At 42.6% G+C, this 25,836-nt stretch overlaps 1 protein-coding gene across 5 annotated transcripts in view; it reads left to right on the forward strand.

Moving 5' to 3' along the window:
* Window positions 1–25,836, forward strand: part of LOC110495697 (phospholipase D1) — a 36,484-nt gene that overhangs the window by 3,201 nt on the left and 7,447 nt on the right. The window contains exons 1-15 of one of the 5 annotated variants that reach the window (XR_005052529.1): window positions 5,573–5,751; window positions 8,142–8,230; window positions 11,054–11,275; window positions 11,358–11,527; window positions 11,609–11,751; window positions 13,413–13,521; window positions 13,651–13,716; window positions 14,437–14,495; window positions 14,621–14,713; window positions 14,889–15,041; window positions 15,163–15,312; window positions 17,415–17,498; window positions 19,928–20,009; window positions 20,352–20,462; window positions 20,696–20,887. Coding sequence is in view for 4 of the 5 variants with exons in the window: in XM_036982741.1 (XP_036838636.1) it covers window positions 11,086–11,275; window positions 11,358–11,527; window positions 11,609–11,751; window positions 13,413–13,521; window positions 13,651–13,716; window positions 14,437–14,495; window positions 14,621–14,713; window positions 14,889–15,041; window positions 15,163–15,312; window positions 17,415–17,498; window positions 19,928–20,009; window positions 20,352–20,462; window positions 20,696–20,887 (1,602 nt within the window). In the remaining variant the exon portion in view is untranslated. Of the gene's footprint in view, window positions 1–5,572; window positions 5,752–8,141; window positions 8,231–11,053; window positions 11,276–11,357; window positions 11,528–11,608; window positions 11,752–13,412; window positions 13,522–13,650; window positions 13,717–14,436; window positions 14,496–14,620; window positions 14,714–14,888; window positions 15,042–15,162; window positions 15,313–17,414; window positions 17,499–19,927; window positions 20,010–20,351; window positions 20,463–20,695; window positions 20,888–25,836 lie in introns of those variants that run through there. The other 4 variants (XM_036982737.1, XM_036982741.1, XM_036982738.1 and 1 more) reach the window with 4 other exon arrangements.

The raw sequence follows: 25,836 nt of genomic DNA on the forward strand, positions 1-25,836 counted from the left end.
TGATAAGGGGATTGTGTCGCTGGAGCCATGAAAACCCCAATACCACAGGTACCTGAGTAGACTTGATGAGCATGAAGGAACGTGTCAAATGGGAAGCCGGGTTGGCCTGTAGAGACGCGCTGCTGACAGCAGGGTTACTGAGGGACTGGGAGGTTACCATCGTGGCTGGTTGCATAACAGACAATCTGCACAATTGCTCCAGCCATGTATTCAAGGCACGGTCATGGCATTCCGCCAAGGTCTGGAATCCTTCCATAAAACCTTGAAGTAACTCCTCGTGTCTATCAATGATGGCTCCATGGGAGGAGACGGCACTGCGGAACTGGTCCGAGTCTCCTGGGTCAGTCATGGCCAGTTCGTACTAACACAAATCAGGATATGACCCAGATGCAGACACAGGAGACGGACGGTTCAATATACAGAGTAGTTTATTAAAACCACAGGAGGCAGGAAAAGGGCAGGTCGAGGACAGGCAGAGGTTCGTAACCAGGTCTGAGTCTGATAGGTACAGGGTGGCAGGCAGGCTCAAGGTCAGGACAGGCAGAAGTTTGTAAACCAGGTCAGAGTCAGATAGGTACAGGACGGCAGGCAGGCTCGGGGTCAGGACAGGAAGAATAGGTCGGAACCGGAAGGACAAGAAAACAGGGACTAGAGAGAACAGGAGTATGGCGAAAAACACGCTGGTAGGCTTGACGAGACAAGACGAACTGGCAGAAAACGCAGGTATAAATGCACAGGGGATAATGGGGAAAATGGGCACCTGGAAGGGGGTGGAGACAAGGAAGTATTCATACCCCTTAACTTATTCCAAATTTTGTTGTGTTACAGCCTGAAATCAAAATTGATTAAATAGTTTTATTTTCTCACCCTGTCACACCCTGATCTGTTTCACCTGTCTTTGTGCTTGGATCCACCCCCCTCCAGGTGTCTCCAATCTTCCCCATTATCCCCTGTGTATTTATACCCGTGTTCTCTGTTTGTCTGTTGCCAGTTCGTTTTGTTTCGTGAAACCTGCCTGAGTTTTCCCCCTTGCTTCTGTCTGTTCTAGTTCCCGTTTTCTAGTTTTTCCCAGTTTTGACCATTCTACCTGCTCTGACCCCGAGCCTGCCTGCCGTTCTGTACCTTGCCACACCACACTGGATTATTGACCCCTGCCTGCTCTGACCCTTAGACTGCCTGCCGTTCTGGACCTTTTTTAACAGAAATATATCATTTCCAAAAGGCGAGGTCAGTACAGGTGCATCAAAGCTGGGACCGAGAGACTGAAAAACAGCTTCTATCGCAAGGCCATGAGACTGTTAAACAGCCATCCCTAACACAGAGAGGCTGCTGCCAACATACAGACTGAAATCTCTGGCCACTTAAATAAATTGACTTAATAAAGGTATCACAAGTCACTTTAACTAACACCACTTTAATAATGTTTACATACAGTGCCTTGCGAAAGTATTCGGCCCCCTTGAACTTTGCGACCTTTTGCCACATTTCAGGCTTCAAACATAAATATATAAAACTGTATTTTTTTGTGAAGAATCAACAACAAGTGGGACACAATCATGAAGTGGAACGACATTTATTGGATATTTCAAACTTTTTTAACAAATCAAAAACTGAAAAATTGGGCGTGCAAAATTATTCAGCCCCCTTAAGTTAATACTTTGTAGCGCCACCTTTTGCTGCGATTACAGCTATAAGTCGCTTGGGGTATGTCTCTATCAGTTTTGCACATCGAGAGACTGACATTTTTTCCCATTCCTCCTTGCAAAACAGCTTGAGCTCCGTGAGGTTGGATGGAGAGCATTTGTGAACAGCAGTTTTCAGTTCTTTCCACAGATTCTCGATTGGATTCAGGTCTGGACTTTGACTTGGCCATTCTAACACCTGGATATGTTTATTTTTGAACCATTCCATTGTAGATTTTGCTTTATGTTTTGGATCATTGTCTTGTTGGAAGACAAATCTCCGTCCCAGTCTCAGGTCTTTTGCAGACTCCATCAGGTTTTCTTCCAGAATGGTCCTGTATTTGGCTCCATCCATCTTCCCATCAATTTTAACCATCTTCCCTGTCCCTGCTGAAGAAAAGCAGGCCCAAACCATGATGCTGCCACCACCATGTTTGACAGTGGGGATGGTGTGTTCAGGGTGATGAGCTGTGTTGCTTTTACGCCAAACATAACGTTTTGCATTGTTGCCAAAAAGTTCAATTTTGGTTTCATCTGACCAGAGCACCTTCTTCCACATGTTTGGTGTGTCTCCCAGGTGGCTTGTGGCAAACTTTAAACGACACTTTTTATGGATATCTTTAAGAAATGGCTTTCTTCTTGCCACTCTTCCATAAAGGCCAGATTTGTGCAATATAAGACTGATTGTTGTCCTATGGACAGAGTCTCCCACCTCAGCTCTAGATCTCTGCAGTTCATCCAGAGTGATCATGGGCCTCTTGGCTGCACCTCTGATCAGTCTTCTCCTTGTATGAGCTGAAAGTTTTTGAGGGACGGCCAGGTCTTGGTAGATTTGCAGTGGTCTGATACTCCTTCCATTTCAATATTATCGCTTGCACAGTGCTCCTTGGGATGTTTAAAGCTTGGGAAATCTCTTTGTATCCAAATCCGGCTTTAAACTTCTTCACAACAGTATCTCGGACCTGCCTGGTGTGTTCCTTGTTCTTCATGATGCTCTCTGGGCTTTTAACGGACCTCTGAGACTATCACAGTGCAGGTGCATTTATACGGAGACTTGATTACACACAGGTGGATTGTATTTATCATCATTAGTCATTTAGGTCAACATTGGATCATTCAGAGATCCTCACTGAACTTCTGGAGAGAGTTTGCTGCACTGAAAGTAAAGGGGCTGAATAATTTTGCACGCCCAATTTTTCAGTTTTTGATTTGTTAAAAACGTTTGAAATATCCAATAAATGTCGTTCCACTTCATGATTGTGTCCCACTTGTTGTTGATTCTTCACAAAAAAATACAGTTTTATATCTTTATGTTTGAAGCCTGAAATGTGGCAAAAGGTCGCAAAGTTCAAGGGGACCGAATACTTTCGCAAGGCACTGTATCCCACATTACTCATTTCATATGTATATACTGTATTCTATACCATCTACTGCATCTTGCCTATGCCACACACCATCACTCATCCATTTGTACATATTCTACTCATCCCTTTACATTTGTGTGTATTTGTGTGTATAAGGTTGTTGTTGTGAATTTGTTAGATTGCTGTTAGATATTACTGCATAGTCGGAACTAGAAGCACAAGCATTTCGCTACACTCGCATTAACATCTTCTAACCAAGTGTATGTGACCAATAAAATTTGATTCGATTTTTAATCGCCACCAAAGGTGCTTCTACAAAATATTGACTCAGGATTGTGTATACTTATGGATGGTAGCGGGGTGAACAGGCAGTGGCTCTGGGGGTTCTTGTCCTTGATTTTTTGGCCTTCCTGTGACATCGGATGCTGTAGGTGTCCTGGGGGGCAGGTAGCTTGCCCACGGCGATGCATTGTGCAGACTGCACTACCCTCTGGAGAGCCTTGCGGTTGAGGGCAGTGCAATTGCCGTATCAGGTCGGTGATACAACCCGACAGGATGCTCTCGATTGTGCATCTGTAAACGTTTGTGAGTGTTTTAGATGACAAGACAAATTTCTTCAGCCTCCTGAGGTGGAAGAGGCGCTGTTGTACCTTCTTTACCACACTGTCTGTGTGGGTGGACAATTTCAGTTTGTCTGTGATGTGTACGCCGAGGAACTTAAAACTTTCCACCTTCTCCACAAATGTCCCATCGATGTGGATGGGGGGGTGCTCCCTCTACTGTTTCCTGTAGTCCATGATCATCTCCTTTGTTTTGTTGACGTTGAGTGAGAGGTTGTTTTCCTGACACCACACTCCGAGGGCCCTCACTTCCTCCCTGTAGGCCGTCTCGTCGTTGTTGGTAATCAGGCCTACCACTGTAGTGTCATCTGCAAACTTGATGATTGAGTTGGAAGCGTGCATGGCCACTCAGCCATGGGTGAACAGGGAGTACAGGAGAGGGCTGAGAACGCACCCTTGTGGGGCCCCAGTGTTGAGGATCAGCAGGGTGGAGATCTTGTTTCCTTCCTGCACCACCTGGTGGTCGTCCCGTCAGATAATCCAGGACCCAGTTGCACAGGGCGGGGTCGAGAACCAGGGTCTTGAGTTTAATGACGAGTTTGGAGGGTACTATGGTGTTAAATGCTGAGCTGTAGTCAATGAACAGAATTCTTACACAGTTATTCCTCTTGTCCAGATGGGATAGGGCAGTGTGCAGTGTGATGGCGATTGCATCGTCAGTGGACCTATTGGGGCAGTAAGTAAATTGGAGTGGGTCTAGGGTATCAGGTAGAGTGGAGGTGATATGATCCTTGACTAGTCTCTCAAAGCACTTCATGATGACAGAAGTGAGTGCAATGGGGCGATAGTCATTTAGTTCAGTTCACTTTCTTGAGAACAGGAACAACGGTGGCCATTTTGAAGCATGTGGGGATAGCAGACTGGGATAGGGATTGGTTGAATATGTCCGTAAACACACCATTCAGCTGATTTGCGCATGCTCTGAGGACGCAGCTAGGGATGCCGTCTGGGCCGGCAGCCTTGCGAGGGTTAACACGTTTAAATGTTTTACTCACATTGGCCACGGAGAAGGAGAGCCTACAAGCTTTTAGTTTTGTGCGAATGCTGCCATTAATCCACGGTTTCTGGTTAGGGAAGGTTTTAATAGTCACAGTGGGTACGACATCTCCGATGCACTCGCTAATAAACTCGCTCACCGAGTCAACGTATACTGTACACCAATGTTGTTGTCTGCGGCTATCCGGAACATATCCTAGTCCACGTGATTGAAGCGTGGAATCCGATTGGTCAGACCAGCGTTGTATTAACCTGAGCACGGGCGTTTTCTGTTTTAGTTTCTGTCTATAGGCGGGGAGCAACAAAATGGATTCATGGTCAGATTTGCCGACGGCAGGGAGCAGGAGGGCCTTGTATGCATCGCGTAAGTTCCAGTAGCAATGATCCAGAATTCTGCCAGCTCGTGTCGCGCATTTGATATGCTGATAGAATTTGGGAGTATTGGGAGTATAGTTTTCTAAGGACCTGAAGCGAGGCGACCATCTCTGTCGGCGCCATCGTGATTACAGCTTTGTGTCTTCTTGGGTATGTCTGTATCTACTTTGCACATCTGGATTATTATAATTATCCCCCCCCCATTCTTCCTATAAGATTTTCTATAACCTTGCGGTCGGATGCCAAGCAGTTGCCATATCAAAACAAGTGGTGATGCAGCCAGTCAAGATGTTCTCAATGGTGCAGCTGTATACCTTTTTGAAGATCTGAGGGCCCATGCCAAAACTTTTCAACCTTCTGAGGGGGAAGAGGTGTTTTTGTGCCCTCGTCACGGCTGTGTTAGTGTGTGTGGACCATGATAATTCCTTAGTGATGCAGATTCCACCAATGAGAGAACCCAGGGGGAGGGTATGACTGTTTCAACGCAGCTGACTGGTTTAGATTTCGGTAGCCCCTCCTCTCTTGAGGAATTTTCTTAGAGGAGTTGTTTCCACAGTACATTCGTTCACATACACTCTGTTATACAAGAGGAACGGTACACTGAGTGTGCATAGGGTGTGTAGAGTGTGTGTGTTTGTAGTGTGTGTGTTTAGTCTACTCAGTAGTCTAGAAGTGGGACAAATCAAAATGAGGACAGCAAGTGTACAAGAGTAGGTCAGTAAAGTTTTTCTTTCTTTCTCTCTCTCGCTCTCTCTCTCTGTCACTCTGTAGTAGTGTGTGTGTTGCAGCTTGTTGCTGCTTTTGAAATGTATGACTGACTGTCCCTCGCTAGCTGAACAGTTACTCTTCTCTCCCTCTCTCCTTTTCCTCCCTCTCCATTTCCTTCAACTCACTCCCTCGTTCATATCCCCTTCTCCTCACCCTACTGCTCTCTCACTCTCCCTCTCCTTCTCGCCTTTCCTCCCTCTTATTTTCTCCTCACCAGTACATGTGCCGTCTTTATTGGTAACGTTGTTACTTGCCACATTTGTAGAACAGATTCAACGTTTCAAAGACTACACCGAGTCTCTTTGTTGTTGTAGGTGATATAAGACATTACTCAGTTCTGCTGGGCTCCTCTCCTAACAAAACAATCATAGCTGAGTTTCATGACCTCTGTCTCCCTCTCTCTGCTCTACACATCCTGTTCCTGAATACATATTAACTATGGTGGGGCAGTTAGAAGCCTCTGACTGTACTGACTAGCTCTCTGTCTTGTCATTCTGTCTAGTTTGATCAGTCAGTATGTTTGATCGGTCATTATGTTTGATCAATCACTATATTTAATCAGTCATCATATTTGATCAGTCATTATATTTGATCAGTCATTATATTTGATCGATCACTATATTTAATCAGTCATATTTGATCAGTCAGTATGTTTGATCAGTCATTATGTTTGATCAATCACTATATTTGATCAGTCATATTTGATCAGTCAGTATGTTTGATCAGTCATTATGTTTGATCAATCACTATATTTAATCAGTCATATTTGATCAGTCATTATGTTTGATCAGTCATTATGTTTGATCAATCACTATATTTGATCAGTCAGTATGTTTGATCAGTCATTATATTTGATCAGTCATTATGTTTGATCAGTCATTATATTTGATCAGTCAGTATGTTTGATCAGTCATTATGTTTGATCAATCACTATATTTAATCAGTCATATTTGATCAGTCAGTATGTTTGATCAGTCATTATGTTTGATCAATCACTATATTTAATCAGTCATATTTGATCAGTCAGTATGTTTGATCAGTCATTATGTTTGATCAATCACTATATTTAATCAGTCATATTTGATCAGTCATTATGTTTGATCAGTCATTATGTTTGATCAATCACTATATTTGATCAGTCATATTTGATCAGTCAGTATGTTTGATCAGTCATTATGTTTGATCAATCACTATATTTGATCAGTCATATTTGATCAGTCATTATGTTTGATCAATCACTATATTTGATCAGTCATTATATTTGATCAGTCATATTTGATCAGTCATTATGTTTGATCAGTCATTATGTTTGATCAATCACTATATTTAATCAGTCATATTTGATCAGTCATTATGTTTGATCAATCACTATATTTGATCAGTCATATTTGATCAGTCATTATGTTTGATCAATCACTATATTTGATCAGTCATTATATTTGATCAGTCATATTTGATCAGTCATTATGTTTGATCAGTCATTATGTTTGATCAATCACTATATTTAATCAGTCATATTTGATCAGTCATTATGTTTGATCAATCACTATATTTAATCAGTCATTATGTTTGATCAATCACTATATTTAATCAGTCATATTTGATCAGTCATTATGTTTGATCAATCACTATATTTAATCAGTCATATTTGATCAGTCATTATGTTTGATCAATCACTATATTTGATCAGTCATTATATTTGATCAGTCAGTATGTTTGATCAGTCATTATGTTTGGTCAATCACTATATTTGATCAGTCATTATATTTGATCAGTCAGTATGTTTGATCAGTCATTATGTTTGATCAATCACTATATTTAATCAGTCATATTTGATCAGTCATTATGTTTGATCAATCACTATATTTGATCAGTCATTATATTTGATCAGTCAGTATGTTTGATCAGTCATTATATTTGATCAGTCAGTATGTTTGATCAGTCATTATGTTTGATCAATCACTATATTTGATCAGTCATATTTGATCAGTCATTATGTTTGATCAATCACTATATTTGATCAGTCATTATGTTTGATCAGTCATTATGTTTGATCAGTCATTATGTTTGATCAATCACTATATTTGTGATTAGTGATTAGAGCGTTTGGCCAGTAACAGAAAGGTTGCTAGATAGAATCCCTGAGCTGACAAGGTAAAAATGTGTTATTCTGCCCATGAACAATGCACTTAACCCACTGTTCCTAGGCTGTCATTGTAAATAAGAATGTGTTCTTAACTGACTTGCCTGGGTAAATAAATGTTTGGTGTCATTATATTTGATCAGTCATTATGTTTGATCAGTCATTATATTTGATCAGTCGTTCATCCAAATAGGAAAACTGTAACAGTCACTGTCAACTGTAACCGCTCTCCTCTTCGTCTGATGATGAGGAATAGGAATCATCGGACCAACATGCAGCGTGGTAAGTGTTCATAGAAAATTTCATTAAATAAACTGAACACTGAATGACAAAAAAACAAAAACAAAGCGCGTGAGAGACACGAAACAGTCCGGTAAGGTGAAAAAACAGGAAACAACTACCCACAAACACAGGCGGGAACAGGCTACCTAAGTATGGTTCTCAATCAGAGACAACGATTGACAGCTGTCTCTGATTTGGAACCATACCAGGCCAAACACATAGAAATACAACACACAGAACAAAACAGAATGAAAAACATAGAATGCCCACCCCAACTCACGCCCTGACCAAACCAAAATAGAAACATAAAAAAGGAACTAAGGTCAGGAAGTGACATCAACAAAATTATGAAAAGGTGCATGCTCTCATTCACACACACACACACACACACACACACACACACACACACACACACCCTTGTGGGAATCAAATGTATTTTTGCATTCAAAATCCTATTTTCCTTAACTCCTAACCCCTAACTCTAACCCTATCCCTAATTGTAACCCTAAACCTAACCCCTAAGATTCACATAGTTATTGTCCTCATGGGGACGTGGGAAATGTCCCCACGAGGGAGAATTGTCCTTGTTTTACTATCCTTGTGGGGACTTGTGGCAATTTCAGGTCCCCACACGCATGCACCCACACGCAAAGGTGGTTTCAGCTCAGAGAGATCAAGCCAACATGTAAACTCAAACCACCTGCTGGACAGCAGTGTGTGTGTGTTATTGCGTTGGAAAGATGTGTTCCTTCAAAGAAGTACAATGAAGCCTTGTGTTACAGCCAGCAGGACTCTCTGGTGATAATGCCTCTCCCCCTCTCTCTCTCTCTCTCTCCCTCCCTCTCTTTCTCTCTCTGTCTCTCCCTCTCTTTCTCTCTCTCTCCTTCCCTCTATTTCTCTCTCTCTCCCTCTCTCTCTCCCTCTGTCCCTCTCTCCCTCTCTCTCTCTTTCTCTCTCTCTCCCTCCCTCTATTTCTCTCTCCCTCTCTCTCTCCCTCTCTCTCTCTCTCCCTCCCTCTCTTTCTCTCTCTCTCCCTCTGTCTCTCTCTCTCTCCCTCTCTTTCTCTCTCCCCCTCTCTTTCCCTCCCTCTCTTTCTCTCTCCCTCCCTCTCTTTTTCTCTCCCTCTCTCTCCCTCTCTCTGTCTCCCTCCCTCTCTGTCTCTCTCTCTCCCTCTCTTTCTCCCTCCCTATCTGTCTCCCTCCCTCCCTCCCTCCCTTTCTTTCTTTCTTTCTTTCTTTTTCTTTCTCTCTCTCTTTCTCTCTCTCTCTCTCTATCCCTCTCTTTCACTCTCGCTCTCTTTCTCTAGTGTTGAAATGATTAGATAATAAACAGCTTTAGTGTAGGCAGAGACAGAGGTGTCACAGACCACTCTCTCACTCTGTTGCTCTCTCTCTCTCTGTCATCTGTGCTAGGCGGAGGTTGGCACCACATTGACTGTAAATGCCATGTTGTGTCCACAAATCTCTTCTCACTTATCTTTATGGTGTGTGCGTGCGTGTGTGTGTGTGTGTGTGTCTTTGTGTGAGTTTAGATACCGTAGGTCAATGGAACTTTAACTGTCCTGATGATAACCTAGTGTTATCCATTCAGATCCCAAGACATGTTAGTATCCGGTCCCTGAGAAAACTGTTGGATGTGGATGTGGGAAACAATTAATCAAAAACGAATAGAAAAAAAGGAAGGAGAATGATTGGCAACATACAGTAGCTGGTATTTATAGTTTTCTCCTATTTGCCAAAACCCATCATCATGACATCCTTGGACAGGAAACAGGAAGTAGACAATGTTCCATCAGAACAGAGAAGTGAGATAAAAGCAACACTCCATCTGTCATCCCTCTCTCTCCTTCTCTCTCTCTCCCCCTCTCTACCATCTCTCTCTCTCTCTATCACCCCCCTCTCTTTCTCTGATCCCAGTCATCCCAGTACTGCCTGAGGTTTGACCATTCCGTTCCACTGGGACATGACGGAGGCCTCGTGCGAGACGTAAAGCGTTGTGTGTGTGTTTGTGTCCGTGTGTGTGTCACAGAGAGAGAGTAACGGAAAGAGAGAGAACTAAAATTCAAACACAAAAAACAAGACTCAACATGCTACCACACACTAAGAGCCAGACACTGTCGTAAGCCAACAGAGTTTTACAGTCAAATGTGTGTGTGTGAGTCTGTGTGCACGCCTGCCTTGACTTGCCTCAGAGAACTTTCTAGACTTCTGACCAGAGATGACATCACATCACTCTTGTTGCCATGGAGCCCCGCCTGTCTGTCTGTCTGGCTTAGCATTGCACTAAGGACACACACACTCGGGTTCTGTCTTTAATGTGGTGTGTTTGGTAGGGTACAAGCAGAGCTCTAATGACTGGCATTATAGTCTCCAGTAAGACATTCATGATAGTACTGGTTCTGTCTTACCCATTACACACACACACACACACACACACACACACACACACACACACACACAGTTCTGTACTCTGCTATTTTGGAAGACAGCTTCCATTGACTTCCTGTAGCTCTCTGCAGGGCCAGCGTCAGCCAATGAGGTAGCAGAATCTTTAACAAATGGCCCTCTACTGTTAGTGGACAACTATTGGTTCTATTCTGAGCTGTGTGTGTGTGGGAGTCTTGGATTTCCTCAAATTCAAGTCCACATACACACACACACACACTGCTGCAGGGATGATCTGCACTGCAGTAGAAAGTGATAATACATGCAGAGCAACATACTCTTACTCTTGGACAGAAACAACTTCTCTACGAAGCAGACAACGTTATGACTCTATTCAACGGTTCAAGTTCTCCTCTCTTCTCCTCCTCTCCTCATCCAGGTGTGCCCTGTTCTGAGGGTTGAGAGCTAGGCATGTTGGGTAAAGACCCCCCCACCACCAGCAGCCTTAACCTGATGACCTCTGACATCGCTGTGGAACCCAGTGACATCACAGACGGCCTCGGCATCAGCAGGAAGATGTCGGATGTAGTTGAGAGTTTGGACACCAGAGAGTTGGACATGGGAGATGGAGAGGAGACTGACAATGACCCTACCACCATAGGTGTGTGTGAGTGTGTGAGAGCTCTTGATATTAATGATATGATGAGAGATGTATCCTATTGGCTTATTCTCTACCTCTCCAGGGGACAGTCGTATAGGGTTCAGTGCTGTGTATCACACCGTGGGTTTTAAGGAGTCTGAAGCCAGGGTCTATCTCCCTACTGTCCCCATCACTGCTAAGATACTGGAGGTGGAGAGGTTCAACACAGCCCAGGACAGGTTCAACATCACGGCACAGAGGAGTGTCAACAAGGTACCCACACACACACACACACACACACACACACACACATACATACACACACACATTCACACTTGATCTCTGTCTGTGTAGAGTCAGCCTGCAGTGTTTAAGATTGAGCTGAGACATGGAGAGTTCAGCTGGGTGGTCAAGAGAAAGGAGAAACACTTCATGGACCTCCATGGAGAACTGGTCCGATACAAGATGTTCATGAGGGTGCCGCTACCCTCCCGCAGGTAAACACACAGACACACACACACATATCAAATTGTTAAGTGATCAAATACTAAATGATATACTACGAATTCTGATCATAGAAATGTTAGGATTTTTCATGGTACAGTAGATATAGTAACCTTCAATGCCATACAACTCTCCTTCCGTAGCCTCCAATTGCTCTTAAATACAAGTAAAACTAAATGCATGCTCTTCAACCGATCGCTGCCTGCACCTGCCCGCCTGTCCAGCATCACTACTCTGGACGGTTCTGACTTAGAATATGTGAACAACTACAAATACCTAGGTGTCTGGTTAGACTGTAAACTCTCCTTCCAGACCCACATCAAACATCTCCAATCCAAAGTTAAATCTAGAATTGGCTTCCTATTTCGCAACAAAGCATCCTTCACTCATCCTGCCAAACATACCCTTGTAAAACTGACCATCCTACCAATCCTCGACTTCGGTGATGTCATTTACAAAATTGCCTCCAATACCCTACTCAACAAATTGGATGCAGTCTATCACAGTGCCATCCGTTTTGTCACCAAAGCCCCATATACTACCCACCATTGCGACCTGTACGCTCTCATTGGCTGACCCTCGCTTCATACTTGTCGCCAAACCCACTGGCTCCATGTCATCTACAAGACCCTGCTAGGTAAAGTCCCTCCTTATCTCAGCTCGCTGGTCACCATAGCATCACCCACCTGTAGCACGCGCTCCAGCAGGTATATCTCTCTGGTCACCCCCAAAACCAATTATTTCTTTGGCCACCTCTCCTTCCAATTCTCTGCTGCCAATGACTGGAACGAACTACAAACATCTCTGAAACTGGAAACACTTACAGTATCTCCCTCACTATCTTTAAGCACCAGCTGTCAGAGCAGCTCACAGATTACTGCACCTGTACATAGCCCATCTATAATTTAGCCCAAACAACTACCTCTTTCCCTACTGTATTTATTTTATTTTATTTATTTATTTTGCTCCTTTGCACCCCATTATTTTTATTTCTACTTTGCACATTCTTCCACTGCAAATCTACCATTCCAGTGTTTTACTTGCTATATTGTATTTACTTTGCCACCATGGCCTTTTTTTGCCTTTACCTTCCTTATCTAACCTCATTTGCTCACATCGTATATAGACTTGTTTCTACTGTATTATTGACTGTATGTTTGTTTTACTCCATGTGTAACTCTGTGTTGTTGTATGTGTCAAACTGCTTTGCTTTATCTTGGCCAGGTTGCAATTGTAAATGATAACTTGTTCTCAACTTGCCTACCTGGTTAAATAAAGGTGAAATTAAAAATAAATAAAAAATATGTACATTTTATTTCTCCCCAATAGCAGTGAGTGACCCTACCTTCTTCTGCTTTACCACTCTACCCCTCTCTCGCTCCCTGTCTCTCTCGCTCTCTCTTCTCTCTCTCTCCCTCTCTCTCGCTCTCTCTTCTCTCCCTCTCTCTCCCTCTCTCTCACTCTCTCTTCTCTCTCTCTCTCTCCCTCTCTCTCGCTCTCTCTTCTCTCGCTCTCTCTCTTGCTCTCTCTCCCTCTCGCTCTCTCTCTCTCTCTCTCGCTCTCTCTCTCTTCTCTCGCTCTCTCTTCCCTCTCTCTCTTCTCTCTCTCTCTCTCTCTCTCTCTCTCTCTCTCTCTCTCTCTCGCTCTCTCTCAGTCACACAACGAGGAGGAGGACAATGAAGAAGAGTGAAGCCAGACATATTCCTGAGCTACCGCGTGGCGGAGATGAGTTGGCACAAGACGAACAGGTCTACAGCAGAAGGGTAGGTGTGTTTGAGTGTGTTTGTCATATTAACTTTATAGACGAATACAGTATATACTTCATATAAACATTGTACTGTATAGTACATCTCTACTGTAGTAATACAGCATTTATTATGTTGCCTGTACAGAAACAGCTGGAAGATTATCTGAACAAGCTGCTAAGGATGGCCATGTACAGAAAATACTACCACACTGTGAGTACTACTCATAGAATTATGAATTACAATACTAGAATGGACATGAACCTTCTTATGATGGTCAGGGAGTTGGTCAACCGTGGTTTTCCAGTGCTGTGATAAGATATTGTGTAAAATAGCAAATTTGAAGAATTTATCTGAATTGTATTTGTGTATTTGTGGATACATTTTTTAAAATTAACTGCCAATATGCCAAAATTATATTTAAACAATACAGTCAATCCACAGCCATACGCTGTCTGAAATCAGTTGATGATAGGACTTCTGATATTGTATCATGTATTGGCACTCTCAGCTTTCCAAGAATCTGAGACATGTATGTTCTGTTTACATATATTTAGAGGCTATTTATACAGAAAATGTGTATAAAACCTGCATAATCTGTATTTAAAATGATATGACAATATTTTAGGTTGACTATAATTCCATTACACAATTTCTGATACATCACATGCCTTACTTTCATTTTCCTGCATAAGTGAAACCAGGATTATGCCTGTACTGCCATTCATTGCAATTAGACTGAACAAGATGGCTGCCATTTTGGCCCCATTCTGGAACTTTGAGGGTTTATGACATAGCCAGTCTAGTAATATAATATAATCTCTATGGTACTACTCAACTACACTAGACTAGACTATAGGTGACCGGAACTGGACTGACTACTACTTCTCTCTTTATCTAATACCCATAAATACAGTTCCTCTCTCTCCTCAGATGGAGTTTATAGACGTCAGCCAGATGTCCTTCATCCATGACCTGGGACCTAAAGGACTGTGAGGAACAACAGATTCATTAACAGATCCTGTCTTTATGACTGCGCCGTCATGCCCATTGTTATTGGAATAGCTGAAAATAGATTTGTTTTATTTTGTGTATTCATCATTTAAACATGTTTCAGGGAGGGGATGATACACAAGCGTTCCGGAGGTCATCGTATCCCAGGCTTGAACTGCTGTGGTCACAGTGAAGTCTGCTACCGCTGGTCTAAACGGTTAGTACACACACGTACAAACACAATGCACGCACAAACATTCACGCACACACACTGATGTATCTCTCCCTGTGTGTGTGTGTGTGTGTGTGTGTGTGTGTGTGTGTGTGTGTGTGTGTGTGTGTGTGTGTGTGTGTGTGTGTGTGTGTGTGTGTGTGTGTGTGTGTGCGCACAGCTGGTTGGTGGTGAAGGATTCGTTCCTCTTCTACATGAAGCCAGACTCAGGAGCCATTTCCTTTGTTCTCCTGTTGGACAAAGAGTTCAGCGTCAAAATGGACTCCAAAGACACAGAGACCAAATACGGAGTACGCATCGACAGCCTCTCCAGGTGTGGTGTGTGTATGTGTATACAGACATGCTAGGAGGTGGGGCCAGGAGATTAAGGAGTTAACTGTGTGTGTGTGTGTGTGTGTGTGTGTGTGTGTGTGTGTGTTCATGCGTGCATGTAGGTGCCTTGTACTGAAGTTGAACAGCTACAGACATGCTCGGTGGTGGGGCCAGGCGATAGAAGACTTTGTCCGTAAACACGGGAGGGCGTTTCTACGAGACCATCGATTTGGTTCCTTTGCTCAGGAGGAGCAGAACATCCCTGCCAAATGGTAACTATGGAATCTGGGAAACAACAATCAACCCCCCCCCCCCAAAAAAATACTCAGGTAAAGTTTAGTAGTTAGATGTAAGTTTAGTCCATGTTAAGTTTAGTAGTTAGATGTAAGTTTAGTCTATGTTAAGTTTAGTAGTTAGATGTAAGTTTAGTCAATGTTAAGTTTAGTAGTTAAATGTAAGTTTGGTCCATGTTAAGTTTAGTAGTTAGATGTAACTTTAGTCTATGTTAAGTTTAGTAGTTAGATGTAAGTTTAGTCAATGTTAAGTTTAGTAGTTAGATGTAACTTTAGTCTATGTTAAGTTTAGTAGTTAGATGTAAGTTTAGTCAATGTTAAGTTTAGTAGTTAGATGTAAGTTTAGTCCATGTTAAGTTTAGTAGTTAGATGTAAGTTTAGTCAATGTTAAGTTTAGTAGTTAGATGTAAGTTTAGTCCATGTTAAGTTTAGTAGTTAGATGTAAGTTTAGTCAATGTTAAGTTTAGTAGTTAGATGTAAGTTTAGTCAATGTTAAGTTCAGTAGTTAGATGTAAGTTTAGTCAATGTTAAGTTTAGTAGTTAGATGTAAGTTTAGTCAATGTTAAGTTTAGTAGTTAAATGTAAGTTTAGTCTATGTTAAGTTTAGTAGTTAGATGTAAGTTTAGTCAATGTTAAGTTTATTAGTTAAATATAAGTTTAGTCAATGTTAAGTTTAGTAGTTAGATGTAAGTTTAGACAATATTAAGTTTAGTAGTTAGATGTAACTTTAGTCTATGCTAAGTTTAGTAGTTAGATGTAAGTTTAGTCCATGTTAAGTTTAGTAGTTAGATGTAAGTTTAGTCCATGTTAAGTTTAGTAGATAGATGTAAGTTTAGTCCATGTTAAGTTTAGTAGTTAGATGCAAGTTTAGTCTATGCTAAGTTCAGTAGTTAGATGTAAGTTTAGTCTATGTTAAGTTTAGTAGTTAGATGTAAGTTTAGTCAATGTTAAGTTCAGTAGTTAGATGTACGTTTAGTCTATGCTAAGTTTAGTAGTTAAATGTAAGTTTAGTCCATGTTAAGTTTAGTCAATGTTAAGTTCAGTAGTTAGATGTACGTTTAGTCTATGTTAAGTTTAGTAGTTAGATGTAAGTTTAGTCAATGTTAAGTTCAGTAGTTAGATGTAAGTTTAGTCTATGTTAAGTTTAGTAGTTAGATGTAAGTTTAGTCTATGTTAAGTTTAGTAGTTAAATGTAAGTTTAGTCAATGTTAAGTTCAGTAGTTAGATGTACGTTTAGTCTATGTTAAGTTTAGTAGTTAGATGTAAGTTTAGTCTATGTTAAGTTTAGTAGTTAAATGTAAGTTTAGTCAATGTTAAGTTCAGTAGTTAGATGTAAGTTTAGTCAATGTTAAGTTCAGTAGTTAGATGTAAGTTTAGTCAATGTTAAGTTCAGTAGTTAGATGTAAGTTTAGTCAATGTTAAGTTCAGTAGTTAGATGTACGTTTAGTCTATGTTAAGTTTAGTAGTTAGATGTAAGTTTAGTCAATGTTAAGTTCAGTAGTTAGATGTAAGTTTAGTCTATGTTAAGTTTAGTAGTTAAATGTAAGTTTAGTCAATGTTAAGTTCAGTAGTTAGATGTACGTTTAGTCTATGTTAAGTTTAGTAGTTAGATGTAAGTTTAGTCTATGTTAAGTTTAGTAGTTAAATGTAAGTTTAGTCAATGTTAAGTTCAGTAGTTAGATGTAAGTTTAGTCTATGTTAAGTTCAGTAGTTAGATGTAAGTTTAGTCTATGTTAAGTTTAGTAGTTAAATGTAAGTTTAGTCAATGTTAAGTTCAGTAGTTAGATGTAAGTTTAGTCAATGTTAAGTTCAGTAGTTAGATGTAAGTTTAGTCTATGTTAAGTTCAGTAGTTAGATGTAAGTTTAGTCTATGTTAAGTGTGTGTGTCTGTGAGCTTCTCTCTATGCCCGTCTGTCTGGAGAATGTGCTTCTGTAGCCAACATCATGTGGGTTTGGTTGACTGGAACTGTCAACTGGTGTCTGCATCTAAAATACTCAGAACTAGGAGAAGGTGTCAACCACTGTGTGTGTGTGTGTGTGTGTGTGTGTGTGTGTGTGTGTGTGTGTGTGTGTGTGTGTAGGTATGTGAATGGGAAGACCTACATGGAGGATGTAGCCAATGCTCTAGAAGAAGCTAAAGAAGAGATCTTCATCACTGACTGGTGGTACGTGCATGTATGTGTGTTTACGTGTATGTGTGTTTACGTGTATATGTGCATGTATGTGTGTTTACGTGTATGTGTGTGTGTGTATATATATATATGTGTGTGTGTAGGGAAATAGACATTGCAGTCAGCAGTTAGAGTGTGAATACTCACCACAACATAACACAGCTACATGTCATCACCCAAGCAGACTGTAAATGCAGTCTATATATGTGGTATAGTTTACCAGTCCCAGATTGAAAACCTGTACAGTATTCTTACAGTCGACTCCTGATAAGTGAGATTGTATAAATGTGTGGTAGTATAATGTAATGCTACTTGTACACCTGTTGGCAGTGGTGTAAAGTACTTAAGTAAAAATACTAGTTGTTTTTTAGTGTATCTGTGCTTACTTTACTATTTATATTTTTGACAACTTTTACTTTTACTTCACTACATTCCTAACGAAAATAATGTGCTTTTTACTCCATACATTTTCCCTGACACTCAAAAGCACTCGTTACATTTTGACAGGAAAATGGTCCAATTCACCCACTTATCAAGAGAACATCCCTGGTCAGCCCTACTGCCTCTGATCTGGCGGACTCACTAAACACAAATGCTTCTTTTGTAAATGATGTCTGAGTGTTGGAGCGTGCCCTGGCAATCTGTAAATGATGTCTGAGTGTTGGAGCATGACCCTGGCTATCTGTAAATGATGCCTGAGTGTTGGAGCGTGCCCCTGGCTATCTGTAAATTATGTCTGAGTGTTGGAGCGTGCCCTGGCTATCTGTAAATGATGTCTGAGTGTTGGAGCGTGTCCTGGCTATCTGTAAATGATGTCTGAGTGTTGGAGCGTGCCCTGGCTATCTGTAAATGATGTCTGAGTGTTGGAGCGTGCCCTGGCTATCTGTAAATGATGTCTGAGTGTTGGAGCATGACCCTGGCTATCTGTAAATGATGCCTGAGTGTTGGAGCGTGCCCCTGGCTATCTGTAAATGATGTCTGAGTGTTGGAGCGTGCCCTGGCTATCTGTAAATGATGTCTGAGTGTTGGAGCGTGTCCTGGCTATCTGTAAATGATGTCTGAGTGTTGGAGCGTGCCCTGGCTATCTGTAAATGATGTCTGAGTGTTGGAGCGTGTCCTGGCTATCTGTAAATGATGTCTGAGTGTTGGAGCGTGCCCTGGCCATCTGTAAATGATGTCTGAGTGTTGGAGCATGACCCTGGCTATCTGTAAATGATGCCTGAGTGTTGGAGCGTGCCCCTGGCTATCTGTAAATGATGTCTGAGTGTTGGAGCGTGCCCCTGGCTATCTGTAAATGATGTCTGAGTGTTGGAGCGTGCCCTGGCTATCTGTAAATGATGTCTGAGTGTTGGAGCGTGCCCTGGTTATCTGTAAATGATGTCTGAGTGTTGGAGCGTGCCCTGGCTATCTGTAAATGATGTCTGAGTGTTGGAGCGTGCCCTGGTTATCTGTAAATTATGTCTGAGTGTTGGAGCGTGCCCTGGCTATCTGTAAATGATGTCTGAGTGTTGGAGCGTGTCCTGGCTATCTGTAAATTATGTCTGAGTGTTGGAGCGTGCCCTGGTTATCTGTAAATGATGTCTGAGTGTTGGAGCGTGCCCTGGTTATCTGTAAATGATGTCTGAGTGTTGGAGCGTGCCCTGGCTATCTGTAAATGATGTCTGAGTGTTGGAGCGTGCCCTGGCTATCTGTAAATGATGTCTGAGTGTTGGAGCGTGCCCTGGCTATCTGTAAATGATGTCTGAGTGTTGGAGTGTGCCCTGGCTATCTGTAAATGATGTCTGAGTGTTGGAGCGTGCCCTGGCTATCTGTAAATGATGTCTGAGTGTTGGAGCATGCCCTGACTATCTGTAAATGATGTCTGAGTGTTGGAGCGTGCCCTGACTATCTGTAAATGATGTCTGAGTGTTGGAGCGTGTCCTGGCTATCTGTAAATGATGTCTGAGTGTTGGAGCGTGCCCTGGTTATCTGTAAATGATGTCTGAGTGTTGGAGCGTGCCCTGGCTATCTGTAAATGATGTCTGAGTGTTGGAGCGTGCCCTGGCTATCTGTAAATGATGTCTGAGTGTTGGAGCGTGCCCTGGCTATCTGTAAATGATGTCTGAGTGTTGGAGCGTGTCCTGGTTATCCGTCAATAAAAAAATAAGAATATTGTGCCGTCTGGTTTGTTTAATAAAGGAAGTTGAAGTGAATTATTCTTTAACTTTAACTTTTGATACTTAAGTATATTTAAAACCAAATCCTTTTTGAGGTCAACTGAAGCATATGTGATGTACGTCGACATCTTTTCAAATATTTCGGCTAAATACTCATCCCTGGAGCAAGACAGACACTGTACAATGCAAAGTAGTTTGCTCAAACTGGTTGAACAGCTTACCACATTTCACTAATAGGTTTTGGTGTGTGTGTGTGTGTGTGTGTAGGTTGAGTCCAGAGATCTTCCTGAAGAGGCCAGTTGTGGAGGGAAACAAATGGAGACTGGACTGCATCCTCAAACGCAAAGCAGTAAGTTACACTTGTTATACCAGATAACATTTATAACCACTGATACTGCAATATCACATGTTAGCTAATATAATAGGATGTTGGAATTGGCCCATACACCCTCTCTCACTCTGTCTGTCTCGCTCTGTGTCTCTCTCTCACGTTCTGTCTTTCTCTCTCTCTCTCTCTCTCTCTCTCTCTCTCTCTCTCTCTCTCTCTCTCGTCTCTCTATCCTCTCTCTCTCTCTCCTCTCTCTCTCTCCTCTCTCTCTCTCTCTCTCTCTCCTCTCTCTCTCTCTCTCTCTCTCTCTCTCTCTCTCTCTCTCTCTCTCTCTCTCTCTCTCTCCTCTCTCTCTCTCAACAGCAACAGGGGGTTCATATCTTTGTGATGCTGTATAAGGAGGTGGAGCTAGCTCTGGGCATCAACAGTGAATACAGCAAGAGAACACTAATGCACCTGCACCCCAACATCAAGGTAGGAGTGTGTGTCTGTGTCTGTGTCTGTGTTTGGCTGTGTGTCTGTGTGTGTGTGTGTGTGTGTGTGTGTGTGTGTGTGTGTGTGTGTGTGTGTGTGTGTGCGCCTGTGTGTGTCTTGTGTGTGTGAAGTGTGTGTGTGTGTGTGTGCGCGTGTGTGTGTCTCGTGTGTGTGTGTGTGTGTGTGTGTGTGTGTGTCTGTGTGTATATTAAATGTGTATGTTTTTCCTTCAGGTGATGCGCCACCCGGACCATGTGTCGTCGTCTGTCTACCTGTGGGCACATCACGAGAAGATCATCGTCATCGACCAATCAGTGGCCTTTGTTGGCGGGATAGACCTGGCGTATGGTCGCTGGGACGACCGAGAGCATCGCCTGACAGACGTGGGGAGTGTGACACGCTCTGTTGCCCTGGAGATGGAGCAGGTCAGACACAAACTTGGAATAGCAAAAACCTTTTGAGCTTATTTTTGAGCTTATATAATACATAAAACATAAGACATAAAAACATAATACATAATACATATTACATAATACATAATACATAATACATATTACATAATACATATTACATAATACATAATACATATTACATAATACATAAAACATAATATATAATACATATTACATAATACATAAAACATAAAACATAATACATAATACATCATACATATTACATATTACATATACTTTCTCTCCAAGATCGCATAGCAGTTCAGACGTCTTTTGTCCTCGTCTTGTCGTGTCCTGTATATATATATATTTACAACTTTTTTCACATACATTTTATTTTTATTTTCCATCAACTCATCTTCTAAACACTCTCCTGCAACCAGCCTCACCAATTTATATTTATAAAAAAGTATTATTTACCTCAGATCTGCAATCCTTCAGGAAGCTAGCCAGAAACTCCAGGAGGCTGGCCAGAAACTAGCCAGAAGCTAGCCAGGAGCTAGCCCAGAAGCTAATCAGAAGCTAACCACGGTTTGTGGTCATCGGCTGTCCTTTAGTTCGAAAATCTATCGAAAATCTATCGCCAGTTTTGGACGGCGCAGCGCGGCTCGGAACGGAACATACCGGACCAATTTTTCTCTCCATGTCCCTTCAACTGCTCTCTGGACATTCATACCCGGATCTCACAGCTAGCTAGCTGCTATCCGTGTGACAGTCGGCTTTCGTCGATTCCGGAGCAAACATCGATTGTTCCGGTGCTAGCCAGCTCCGTCAATCACGCCTGAGTTCCATCATTCACTCCTGGGCTGCAGTCACCTATCCGGACCCGTTTCACTGCCTACGGAGCCCCACCGGGCCTTCACAACCGGACTGCCGACGTTATCTACCTGAAGGAGATCCGGCTGGCTCCTCTGTCGCGACGTTACCGGAACGCCCATCTGCGGCCCGCTAACCGTTAGCTGTCTTTCCGGCTGCTATCTGAATAGACAATCGGACAATTTATTTATTTGAATTATGTTTTCTTCTCGGGCCTCTATAACTATATCTATTGTTCTTATTTTTGTTGTTGTTGTGTGATTTGGATTAATCCCCTCTACCACACGGAACCCCACTAATCTACTGACCGAACGCAAGAGGTGGCTAACAACAGACTCCATCCTATGCTAGCTTGCTACCGGTTGGCTTGGCTAGCTGTCTAAATCGCCGTGACCCTAAACCAACCTCTCCACTCACTGGACCCTTTTGATCACTCGACTAAGCATGCCTCTCCTTAATGTCAATATGTCTTGTCCATTGCTGTTCTGGTTAGTGTTTATTGGCTTATTTCACTGTAGAGCCTCTAGTCCTGCTCACTATACCTTATCCAACCTATTAGTTCCACCACCCACACATGCAATGACATCTCCTGGTTTCAATGATGTTTCTAGAGACAATATCTCTCTCTTCATCACTCAATACCTAGGTTTACCTCCACTGTATTCACATCCTACCTTACCTTTGTCTGTACATTATACCTTGATGCTATTTTATCGCCCCCAGAAACCTCCTTTTACTCTCTGTTCCAGACGTTCTAGACGACCAATTCTTATTGCTTTTAGTCGCACCCTTATTCTACTCCTCCTATGTTCCTCTGGCGATGTAGAGGTGAATCCAGGCCCTGCAGTGCCTAGCTCCACTCCTATTCCCCAGGCGCTCTCTTTTGACGACTTCTGTAACCGTAATAGCCTTGGTTTCATGCATGTTAACATTAGAAGCCTCCTCCCTAAGTTTGTTCTATTCACTGCTTTAGCACACTCTGCCAACCCGGATGTTCTAGCTGTGTCTGAATCCTGGCTTAGGAAGACCACCAAAAATTCAGACATTTTAATTCCAAACTACAACATTTTCAGACAAGATAGAACTGCCAAAGGGGGCGGTGTTGCAATTTACTGCAAAGATAGCCTGCAGAGTTCTGTCCTACTATCCAGGTCTGTACCCAAACAATTTGAACTTCTACTTTTAAAAATCCACCTTTCTAAAAACAAGTCTCTCACCGTTGCCGCCTGCTATAGACCACCCTCTGCCCCCAGCTGTGCTCTGGACACCATATGTGAACTGATTGCCCCCCATCTATCTTCAGAGCTCGTGCTGCTAGGCGACCTAAACTGGAACATGCTTAACACCCCAGCCATCCTACAATCTAAACTTGATGCCCTCAATCTCACACAAATTATCAATGAACCTACCAGGTACCTCCCCAAAGCCTTAAACACGGGCACCCTCATAGATATCATCCTAACCAACTTCCCCTCTAAATACACCTCTGCTGTCTTCAACCAAGATCTCAGCGATCACTGCCTCATTGCCTGCATCCGTAATGGGTCAGCGGTCAAACGACCTCCTCTCATCACTGTAAAACGCTCCCTGAAACACTTCAGCGAGCAGGCCTTTCTAATCGACCTGGCCGGGGTATCCTGGAAGGATATTGACCTCATCCCGTCAGTAGAGGATGCCTGGATATTTTTTTTAAATGCCTTCCTAACCATCTTAAATAAACATGCCCCATTCAAGAAATTTAGAACCAGGAACAGATATAGCCCTTGGTTCTCCCCAGACCTGACTGCCCTTAATCAACACAAAAACGTCCTATGGCGTTCTGCATTAGCATCGAACAGCCCCCGTGATATGCAGCTGTTCAGGGAAGCTAGAAACCATTATACACAGGCAGTTAGAAAAGCCAAGGCTAGCTTTTTCAAGCAGAAATTTGCTTCTTGCAACACTAACTCAAAAAAGTTCTGGGACACTGTAAAGTCCATGGAGAATAAGAACACCTCCTCCCAGCTGCCCACTGCACTGAAGATAGGAAACACTGTCACCACTGATAAATCCACCATAATTGAAAATTTCAATAAGCATTTTTCTACTGCTGGCCATGCTTTCCACCTGGCTACTCCTACCCCTGTCAACAGCACTGCACCCCCAACTGCAACTCGCCCAAGCCTTCCCCATTTCTCCTTCTCCCAAATCCATTCAGCTGATGTTCTGAAAGAGCTGCAAAATCTGGACCCCTACAAATCAGCCGGGCTAGACAATCTGGACCCTTTCTTTCTAAAATTATCTGCCGAAATTGTTGCCACCCCTATTACTAGCCTGTTCAACCTCTCTTTCGTGTCGTCTGAGATTCCCAAAGATTGGAAAGCAGCTGCGGTCATCCCCCTCTTCAAAGGGGGGGACACTCTTGACCCAAACTGCTACAGACCTATATCTATCCTACCATGCCTTTCTAAGGTCTTCGAAAGCCAAGTCAACAAACAGATTACCGACCATTTTGAATCTCACCATACCTTCTCTGCTATGCAATCTGGTTTCAGAGCTGGTCATGGGTGCACCTCAGCCACGCTCAAGGTCCTAAACGATATCTTAACCGCCATCGATAAGAAACATTACTGTGCAGCCGTATTCATTGATCTGGCCAAGGCTTTCGACTCTGTCAATCACCACATCCTCATCGGCAGACTCAACAGCCTTGGTTTCTCAAATGATTGCCTCGCCTGGTTCACCAACTACTTCTCTGATAGAGTTCAGTGTGTCAAATCTGAGGGTCTGTTGTCCGGACCTCTGGCAGTCTCTATGGGGGTGCCACAGGGTTCAATTCTTGGACCGACTCTCTTCTCTGTATACATCAATGAGGTCGCTCTTGCTGCTGGTGAGTCTCTGATCCACCTCTACGCAGACGACACCATTCTGTATACTTCCGGCCCTTCTTTGGACACTGTGTTAACAACCCTCCAGGCAAGCTTCAATGCCATACAACTCTCCTTCCGTGGCCTCCAACTGCTCTTAAATACAAGTAAAACTAAATGCATGCTCTTCAACCGATCACTACCTGCACCTACCCGCCTGTCCAACATCACTACTCTGGACGGCTCTGACTTAGAATACGTGGACAACTACAAATACTTAGGTGTCTGGTTAGACTGTAAACTCTCCTTCCAGACCCATATCAAACATCTCCAATCCAAAGTTAAATCTAGAATTGGCTTCCTATTTCGCAACAAAGCATCCTTCACTCATGCTGCCAAACATACCCTTGTAAAACTGACCATCCTACCAATCCTCGACTTTGGCGATGTAATTTACAAAATAGCCTCCAATACCCTACTCAACAAACTGGATGCAGTCTATCACAGTGCAATCCATTTTGTCACCAAAGCCCCATATACTACCCACCATTGCGACCTGTACGCTCTCGTTGGCTGGCCCTCGCTTCATACTCGTCGCCAAACCCACTGGCTCCATGTCATCTACAAGACCCTGCTAGGTAAAGTCCCCCCTTATCTCAGCTCGCTGGTCACCATAGCATCTCCCACCTGTAGCACACGCTCCAGCAGGTATATCTCTCTAGTCACCCCCAAAACCAATTCTTTCTTTGGCCGCCTCTCTTTCCAGTTCTCTGCTGCCAATGACTGGAACGAACTACAAAAATCTCTGAAACTGGAAACACTTATCTCCCTCACTAGCTTTAAGCACCAACTGTCAGAGCAGCTCACAGATTACTGCACCTGTACATAGCCCACATATAATTTAGCCCTATCAACTACCTCTTTCCCAACTGTATTTAATTTATTTATTTATTTTGCTCCTTTGCACCCCATTATTTTTATTTCTACTTTGCACATTCTTCCATTGCAAAACTACCATTCCAGTGTTTTACTTGCTATATTGTATTTACCTTGCCACCAAGGCCTTTTTTTGCCTTTACCTCCCTTCTCACCTCATTTGCTCACATTGTATATAGACTTGTTTATACTTTATTATTGACTGTATGTTTGTTTTACTCCATGTGTAACTCTGTGTTGTTGTATCTGTCGAACTGCTTTGCTTTATCTTGGCCAGGTCGCAATTGTAAATGAGAACTTGTTCTCAACTTGCCTACCTGGTTA

Source organism: Oncorhynchus mykiss, chromosome 7, assembly GCF_013265735.2.
Source record: "Oncorhynchus mykiss isolate Arlee chromosome 7, USDA_OmykA_1.1, whole genome shotgun sequence".
In the NCBI taxonomy this organism is placed as follows: Eukaryota; Metazoa; Chordata; class Actinopteri; order Salmoniformes; family Salmonidae; genus Oncorhynchus; species Oncorhynchus mykiss.